Source organism: Colobus angolensis, unplaced genomic scaffold, assembly GCF_000951035.1.
Source record: "Colobus angolensis palliatus isolate OR3802 unplaced genomic scaffold, Cang.pa_1.0 Scaffold1, whole genome shotgun sequence".
In the NCBI taxonomy this organism is placed as follows: domain Eukaryota; kingdom Metazoa; phylum Chordata; class Mammalia; order Primates; family Cercopithecidae; genus Colobus; species Colobus angolensis.
Window position 1 is genome coordinate 9,934,899 of NW_012110918.1, and position 8,647 is coordinate 9,943,545.

The window sequence follows — 8,647 nt, forward strand, 5'->3', positions numbered from 1 at the left end:
AAAAAAAAAAAAAAAATTAGCCGGGTGTGATGGCACTCACCAGTAATCTCAGCTACTCGGGAGACTGAGGCACAAGAATCACTTGAACTTGGGAGGCAGAGGTTGGAGTGAGCCAAGATCACACCATTGCACTCCAGCCTGGGTGACAAAGCAAGACTGTCTTAAAAACAACAACAACAAAGAAAGAGGGAAGGAAGCCCTCTGCTGCCAGGTGCCATGCAGGCCCACCAGTCGCGAGAACCCAGTAGGGGCTGTGTCAGGGACCAAGAAGAAGAGGAAAATGTTCTCATCTCCTTATTCCACTAGGGAGTTCAATGCAGAGGGCTGACCTTCTAGCTTGCCTCCTTCCCAGTCTCCCACGCTGACACTCCTCCTCCCCATCCCTCCCTTGGCCTCCCTCCCAGCTTGGAAAACACACTTTCCCTTAAGCCACCGGAGGTTCTCTCCAGGAATTACTTTGCTCATTCTCACTGCACAAGACAAGTTTTGTTTTCATAGTCAGCGAAGGTTCCCATCTGACTGCCCCCCTGGGAATGCAGGAGACGCCTGAATCTTTGATGTTGGGACCACAGCGTCCCTGATTCTGCGTGTTCCTGTGTTTGAGACGCACGGTGGTGTTCTGCACGCCTCCGGGACTCTAGGTTCCCATGGGGGGAGGATCTTCCCCCAAAACTCCCAGAGGGCAGTGACACTGCTCCCGTCCCCGCCCTGTCCCCCCGTGCAGACACCCCTACTCAGGCCTTGCTTGGGGAAGCCCACCCTGTAGCACTTGTCTCACAAGAGGTTGGGGGAGACCTCCTGAGACGCCCTCTGCTGACCTCGCTATTCATCTGCAGACCCTGCTAGCTTATGAGAAAGAGCTTGCTCTGGGTCCTTGAATGAGTTGTCTTCCCGTCACTGGGCCAGTCTTTAAATGTCCCCTCTGTCTGCCTCCAGACACAAGACAATGCTTCTGTTCTCACTCGGGACTTGGCCTTGGGAAGCACCAAGAAGGAAAGCAAAGCTGTTAAAAGTCTGATCCGGGCTAAAGAGGCCATTTCTGTCTTCCTGGAGTTTCGTCATTCTCTTCAGCCTCCTTGTGTCCCATAGGAGCCAGCTGTCTTTGAAAAGACAGAGACAGGCAGCCCTAATCGCCTGAGTCCTGCAGCCCCATGTGGGAGGCACAGGTGCTTCACACTGCGTTGGCAAAGGGGAGGATGCCACGGGATTCCCAGGCTTTTTCACAAGGCCCTAGCTTGTCCACGTGGGATAAACACATTGGGGCACCCCCGCTACAATCTGGGCTTCTCATCCCACCCTATGCCCTCTAAGCCATTGCTTCCACCCAGGAAAGAAAATTTCCAAACTACAAGAAAGGGAAGAAAACAAGGCTGGGCGCAGTGCTCACGCCTGCAATCCCAGCACTTTGTGAGGCCGAGGCGGGTGGACCACTTGACGTCAGGAGTTTGAGACCAGCCTGGTCAACATGGTGAAACCCTGTCTCTACTACAAATACAAAATAATTCCAGCTATGGGAGGCTGAGGCAGGAGAATCGCTTGAACCCGGCAGACAGAGGTTGCAGTGAGCCTAGATCAGGCCACTGCACTTCAGTCTGGACAACAGAGCGAGACTCCATCTCAGAAACAAACAAAAAACCAAAAACCACTTTCTGCAACAGTCTGGTTGAGGCTGAGTTGCTCCGGGGCCAGGAGTGGGATGGGGGTGGTACTGTCTTCAAGGAACAATGTATATGGATGCAAAGGATTAACCTTCCTACCCTCCTCCCCGCCTGCTGCCCCACTCCTCCAGGGTCCAAGTTTCCCCTGGCACATGCTTCTAGGGGCGCACAGCTCCTGCCCTGCCTCTCAGGGGCCAGCGGCCAGGGCCCACTGGTCTGGTTCTTTGTAGCCCTGGAGGCGGGAGAAGGTAGGTTAGACACAGGTCTGGTAATCACGTTCATCTACGGTGACTGTGAAAAACACGATGCTAGACCCTGCCCCAGGCATCTAGTTCAGCATTTGCAAGAGAGAGACGCCTGGGAGTCTGTATATTTTTAAGGAAGATCCCAGGTTTGAGAAATGCTGGTTGAGAGATTAAGTCCCTCACTTTAAATCAGTGGTCCTCAAACTTGGCTACACATGGAATTGCCTGGATAATTAAAAAGAAAAAAAATAATACTGATGAGAGATTCTGATGTAGTTTTTCTGGGGTTCAAACTCAGCATTGTGTTTCATAAAGCCCTCCAGGTGTTTCTAAATGTGCAGTCAGGACTAACGATCACTGCTTTAGAGCCAGACATGCCTGGTGGTTCTGCCTGAACTGAAGAACTGTGACCTCAGATGCTGTATTAATACTTCATCTCTCCAGGCCTCAGTTTCTTCATCTTGAAAATGGCCACGTGCCTGTAATCCCAGCACTTTGGGAGGCTGAGGCAGGAGGATCACTTGAGCCCAGGAGTTTGAGACAAGCCTGGACAATGTAGCGAGACCCTCACCTCTACCAAAAAAAAAAAAAAATTAGTCCAATGTGGTAGTGTCTGCCTGTGGTCTCAGTTACCCAGAAGGCTGAGGTGGGAGGATTGCTCGAACCTGAGAGGTCGAGGCTGCAGCAAGCCGTGTTCATGCCACTGTACTCCAGCCTGGGTGACAGAGCAAGACACTGTCTCATAAAAAGAAATTTTAATGAGAATTGTGATCACTCTTTTGGGAGTGGTGCTGGGCATGCAGGAAGCATGCCTGGAAACTGTTGTTCATAGTGCTGGGAACCTGGTCAGTCTTTTCATATTCTGGATGCAAGTTCTTTATCAGATAAATAATTTGCAAATATTTTCTCCAAGTCTGCAGCTTCTCTTTTTGTTAACATTGTTGGCCAGGCATGGTGGCGCACACCTGTAATCCCAGCTACTCAGGAGGCTGAAGCAGGAGAACTGCTTGAACCCAGGAGGCAGAGGTTGCGGTGAGCAGAGATCGCACCGCTGCACTCCAGCCTGGGTAACAAAATGAGATTCCGTCTCAAAAAAAAAAAAAAGAAAGAAAGAAAGAAAGAAAAGAAAAGAAAAAATAAATAAGACTTACTATTTGATAGGACAAAAAGGTGACTACAGTCAGTAATAATTTAATTGTACATTTAAAAATAACTAATAGGCCGGGCGGGGTGACTCACGACTGTAATCCCAACACTTTGGGAGGCCGAGGTGGGCGGATCACGAGGTCAGGAGATTGAGACTGAGGTCAGGAGATTGAGACCATCCTGGCTAACACGGTGAAACCCCATCTCTACTAAAAATACAAAAACTTAGCGGGGCATGGTGGCAGGTGCCTGTAGTCCCAGCTACTCAGGAGGCTGAGGCAGGAGAATGGCATGAACCCGGGAAGTGGAGCTTGCAGTGAGCCGAAATTGCACCACTGCACTCCAGCCTGGGTGACAGAGTGAGACTCCATCTCAAAAAAGAAAAAAGAAAAAGAAAAAAAAAAACTAACAAAGGATAAATTCTTGAGGGGACGGATACCCCGTTCTCCATGATGTGACTACTAATATCTAGTATTTGATAGCAGAACAGGGTGACTATAGTTAAAATAATTTGACTGTACATTTAAAAATAACTGAAAGAGTATAACTGGATTGTTTGTAACACAAAGGATAAATGCTTGCAGGCGTGGCTGGATACCCCGTTTCCCATGATTGTATATTGTATATTGCGTGCCTATAGCAAAACCTCTCATGTGTCCCATAAATATATACACTTACTATGTAACCATAAAAATTAAAATTTAAAACTTAAAAAAAAATGGCAAAACCTGCTCACAGGCAAACCTGCTCACCTAATCTTTTTTTTGAGATGGAGTCTCACTCTGTCATCCAGGCTGGAGTGCAGTGGCATAATCTCGGCTCACTGCAACATCCACCTCCCGGGTTTAAGCGATTCTCCTACCTCAGCCTCCTGAGTAGCTGGGATTACAGGCACATGCCACCACGCCTGGCTAATTTTTGTATTTTCAGTAGAGATAAGTTTTTGCCATGTTGGCCAGGTTGGTCTTGAACTCCTGACCTCAAGTGATCCACCGGCCTCGGCCACCCAAAATTCTGGGATTATAGGCGTGAGCCACAATGCCTGGCCTGCTCACCTAATCTCTTGGGCGTTGAAAGGCCTTTGGTTGTAAATCTACCAAGGCAAGCTCTCCTTCAGTTTATCTTCCCCACACCAGCAGCAGCCACTCATCCACATCTTTTGTCCTCGGGCTCTGTGCAACCCCAGGAGCCTTGCACGGACCCACAATCTGAGCCCCTGGGAACTTGCTATCAAAGGCACAATTTCTGAAAGCCCAGGTGGCCAGCAGATGGGACATCTCTGGCTAACTCCATGGTGTGATGTGACAGGCACACAGGTCAAAGGGCCAGCCATTGAACTCACTGAGCAAACCTTCAGACCCAGTGGGGTCTAGTGATGTCATGGGGGAGCCAGAAAGGTCAAGGGCAGTATGTGGAAACGGCCCAGCCCATTGCATTTTTACAACTTCTAATCGGCATCAGTGAGAAACCCTTCCTTGCATGGCCTGTGAACCCCACCTCTGACGCCACTGGAGCACTTTCATTTCGCTTCTCAGCATCCTGTGGGTGTGTCAGGTCTCGGACGGACTAAGTGGCCCTGCCCTGGTCACGCCACTGGTGACGGCAGGCCCAGAACTTGAAGGCAGGGCCCAGCCCAGCCCACTTCCCAATTCCCTGCTGTGCCCCACGGCCAGTAGCACATGTCAGAGGCTTTCCCAAAGGCCTCCGTGTCCCGCCTGTTGGGGAAGCCCCTGGCTTTCTCTCTGTCTGGGGTCGACTCTCAGCTCTGTCCTGGTTGGAGGGAAGAGATTTCCAGGGTAGCGCCCAGAGAGTGGTGGAGGCCAGAGTCTGGCAACCAATGAGCCTTTTGGACAATTGGGTGGGGAGTTGGGCCATCGGGTTGGGGAGGAAGGGTTCAAGAAGAGGCCCAGAGGTCTCAAATCTGTCCTGTGTGGCAGGAGTTTAGTCCAACGTCATCACCATCAATATTTCCTCCTGCCTGTCAGTGAAAACCGTATTGTGCCGGGTGCAGTGGCTCATACCTATAATCCCAGCACTTTGGGAGGCTGAGGCAGATGGATCACTTGAGCCCAGAAGTTCAAGACCAGTCTGGGCAAAATGGCGAGACCCCATCTCTACAGAACAATACAAAACTTAGCCAGGTATGGTGCTGCACACCTGTGGTCCCAGCTACTTGGGAGGCTGAGGTGAGAGGATCACTTGAGCCCAGGGGTTGAGGCTGCAGTGAGCTGTGAGCACACCACTGCCCTCCAGCCTGGGTGACAGAACGAGCCTTTGTCTAAAAAAAAAAAGAAGAAAGAAAAAAACCTAAAAACAAAAGACAAAAACTGTATCATTTGGTGGATAAGAGTTTTGGAATCAGCTCAGGCCAGCTGCAGCACGTATTAGCTATAGGACCCTGGGCAAGTCACTGAGGGCATCTAAGCATCAAACTCCCTCAAAGAATATGGTGATTTTTTTTCTTTTGAGATGGAGTCTTGCTCTGTCACCCAGGCTGGAGTGCAATGGCATGATCTCAGCTCACTGCAGCCTTCTCCCAGGTTCAAGTGATTCTCCCACCTCAGCTTCCTGAGTAGCTGGGATTATAGGTGTGAGCCACCATGCCCGGCTAATTTTTGTATTTTTGTAGAGATGGGGTTTCACCATGTTGGCCAGGCTGATCTTGAACTCCTGACCTCAGGTGATCCACCTGCCTTGGTCTCCCAACGTTCTGGGATTATAGTCGTGAGCCACCTTGCCTGGCCGAAATGATGATTTTTATTGCCTTCCTCAGAGAACAATTGCACGAGCTAAATAGGGTAATGCTTAGCATATAGTTGGCACTCGGGATTTTTTAAAATGCAGATGCAGCTTCTGGACAAATTCCTAGGATCTCCCTACCACCCCTTGCTTCCTGCCCCAACCAGATTGAGAACCTGGAGCTGTCCTGGCGGGACCTGTGGAGATGGGAAAGGGGCCGGTGTGGTCCCTCACCCCACACCCTCCCTCTTCCCCCCAGCAGCCGGCACCATGGAGATTGTGTACGTGTACGTCAAGAAGCGCAGCGAGTTCGGGAAGCAGTGCAATTTCTCTGACCGCCAGGCCGAGCTGAACATCGACATCATGCCCAACCCTGAGCTGGCCGAGCAGTTCGTGGAGCGGAACCCAGTGGACACCGGCATCCAGTGTTCGGTCAGCATGTCGGAACACGAGGTGAGTCCCTGCCCCAAGGGCCCCGGCCTGTGAGGTGTGGCCAGGCAGGGCGGCCAGCTGGGGCAGGTGAGTGGTTCTGGGGGTCCTTGTCCACCTGAAAGCCAGTTAGAGTGAACCAAGTACAGAAGCTGGAAGTGAGGCTAGAGGCTCCCCCTGAGTTCCACGCAGTGCCCAGGATCAGAGGAAGACCCAACACCAGCCTTCCTCGAGCCAGGGGAGGGCAAATCACAATGTTCCCTCTCCCAAGAGCTCTTGTTTCACCTGGAAGACACTTACCAGAGTTGTTTTGGATATTTGGTGTAGCTGGGAGATATATATATATTTTTAAACAGGGTCTCACTCTGTCTTCCAGGAGTGCAGTGGCACAATCTCGACTCACTGCAACCTCCGCCTCCCGAATTCAATAGATCCTCCCACCTCAGCCTCCCTGGAAGCTGGGACGACAGGTGTGCACCACCATGCCTGGCTAATTTTTGTAATTCTTGTAGAGACGAGGTTTTGCCATGTTGCCCAGGCTGGTCTCAAGCTCCTGGGCCCAAGCAGTCCTCCCGCCTTGGCCTCCCAAAGTGCTGGGAATATAGGCATGAGCCACTGTGCCCAGCCTGAGAGAGATATTCCGAGGGAGCAGAGGTTCATATCTACAGGCAACTACCCGGCTTGAGAAAAGGGAAGTGTCCCACAGAAAGTTCCGGCCAGAGGGGCCTCCCTGATAAGAGAACTTACCTGGAGGGTTGTGGTCATGTGTTCAGAGGCCAGAGAGTTCCCTGTCTCTATGGACTAAGTGATTCACCCTAATTAGGTCGACAACTGCTGAGTTAAAACGATAACCAAATCACTTGATTTGGCCAAAACACGTCCAATAGTCAGATGGGTGTGGGTGGTTTCAGTGACTCGCAGTTCAGATGAAGTAGGTGCTTCTCTCCCAGGACCAGCTGCTGTCTCGGGGATGAGAAGGCCTGTGGCTGTGGTGTAGCCAGTAAGCAGAAAGGCCACCATGTGGGCCACACCCTGGGGGGCCGGCCCTCCTGTCGTTTGCAGCGGCTCTGCCTTTTCCAGACTTTTTTTTTTTTTTAACCTTTCCTATGGTGCTGATCCAGACTTTTGCCTTTTATGAAAGCTAGCTTAAAGATGGAAAGGAGGTGGGAGTGACTTCATGAGGATGGGGTTTCCATTCTGGGTGATGTAAGAGTTTTGGAACTAGGCGGGCTTGATGGTTGCACAGCACTGGGTATAACACTGCTGCAGTGTACCCTTTAAAATGGTTACGTGGTACATTTTATGTTACGTGTATTTTGCCACAATTTCTTAAAAATAGGAAGGGCTGGGCGTGCTGGCTCAGGCCTGTAATCCCAGTACTTTGGGAGACCAAGGTGAAAGGATGCTTGAGGCCACGAGTTTGAGACCAACCTGGGCAACATAGTGAGACTTCATTTCTACACATTTTTTTTTTTTAATTAGCCAGTTGTGGTGGCTTGCACCTGTGGTCCCAGTTACTTGGGAGGTGGAGGCGGGAGGATTGCTTAAGCCCTGGAGTTCACAGCAACAGTGAGCTGTGATCACACCACTGCACTCCAGCTTGGGCAACAGAGCAAGACCCTGTCTCTAAAAATAAATAAATAAATAATTTTTAAAAATAAAGTGAAAAGAAGGCAGAGGCGGGAGGATCACTTCAGCTCAGGAGTTTGAGACCAGCCTGGGCAACATGGTGAAACACTGTCTCTACAGAAGAAAAACAAAAACAAAAATTAGCCACATGTGGTGGTACACGCCTGTAGTCCCAGCTACTTGGGAGGCTGAGGCAGGAGGATCCCTTCAGCCTGAGAAGTCAAAGCTGTACTGGCCAGATGCAGTGGCTCATGCCTGTAATCCCAGCACTTCCAGAGGCTGAAGCCAGTGGATCACCTGAGGCCAGGAGTTCGAGACCAGCCTGGCCAACATGGTGAAACCCCGTCTCTACTAAAAATACAAAAATTAGCTGGCTATGATGGCGAGCACCTGTAATCCCAGCTACTGAGGAGGCTGAAGCAGGAGAATCACTTGAATCTGGGAGGCGAAGGTTGCAGTGAGCCGAGATTGCGCCATTGCACGCCAGCCTGGGCAACAAGAGTGAAACTCTGTTTCAAAAAAAAAGCTATAGTGAGTCGAGATCAAGCCACTGCACTCTCCAGCCTGGGCAACAGAGTGAGAGACCCTCTCTTTAAACAAAAAAAAAGAAAAAGGAAAGAAGGGAAAGTGGCAAGACCCACGTGTAAAACTGTCCTCCCTGCTACAAAGGACAGGCAAAGCAAATCCAAACTCGGAGTTTTAACGTTCAATTTCTGTGACACTGACATTGTCAATGATAGAGTGGCATTGTTAATGATAGAGTGAATAAAGACTATTCACTTTTTCTTTTCTTTTTCTTTT

General features: G+C 50.3%; 1 protein-coding gene across 1 annotated transcript in view; it reads left to right on the forward strand.

Annotated features, from left to right (window-relative positions):
• DNAI2 (dynein, axonemal, intermediate chain 2) overlaps positions 1 to 8,647 on the forward strand; it is a 49,404-nt gene that overhangs the window by 1,950 nt on the left and 38,807 nt on the right. Inside the window, exons 3-4 of the mRNA XM_011937212.1 lie at positions 4,009 to 4,012; positions 6,048 to 6,241. Coding sequence (XP_011792602.1) covers positions 6,059 to 6,241 — 183 coding nt within the window. The 5' untranslated portion in view covers positions 4,009 to 4,012; positions 6,048 to 6,058. The remainder of the gene's footprint in view (positions 1 to 4,008; positions 4,013 to 6,047; positions 6,242 to 8,647) is intronic.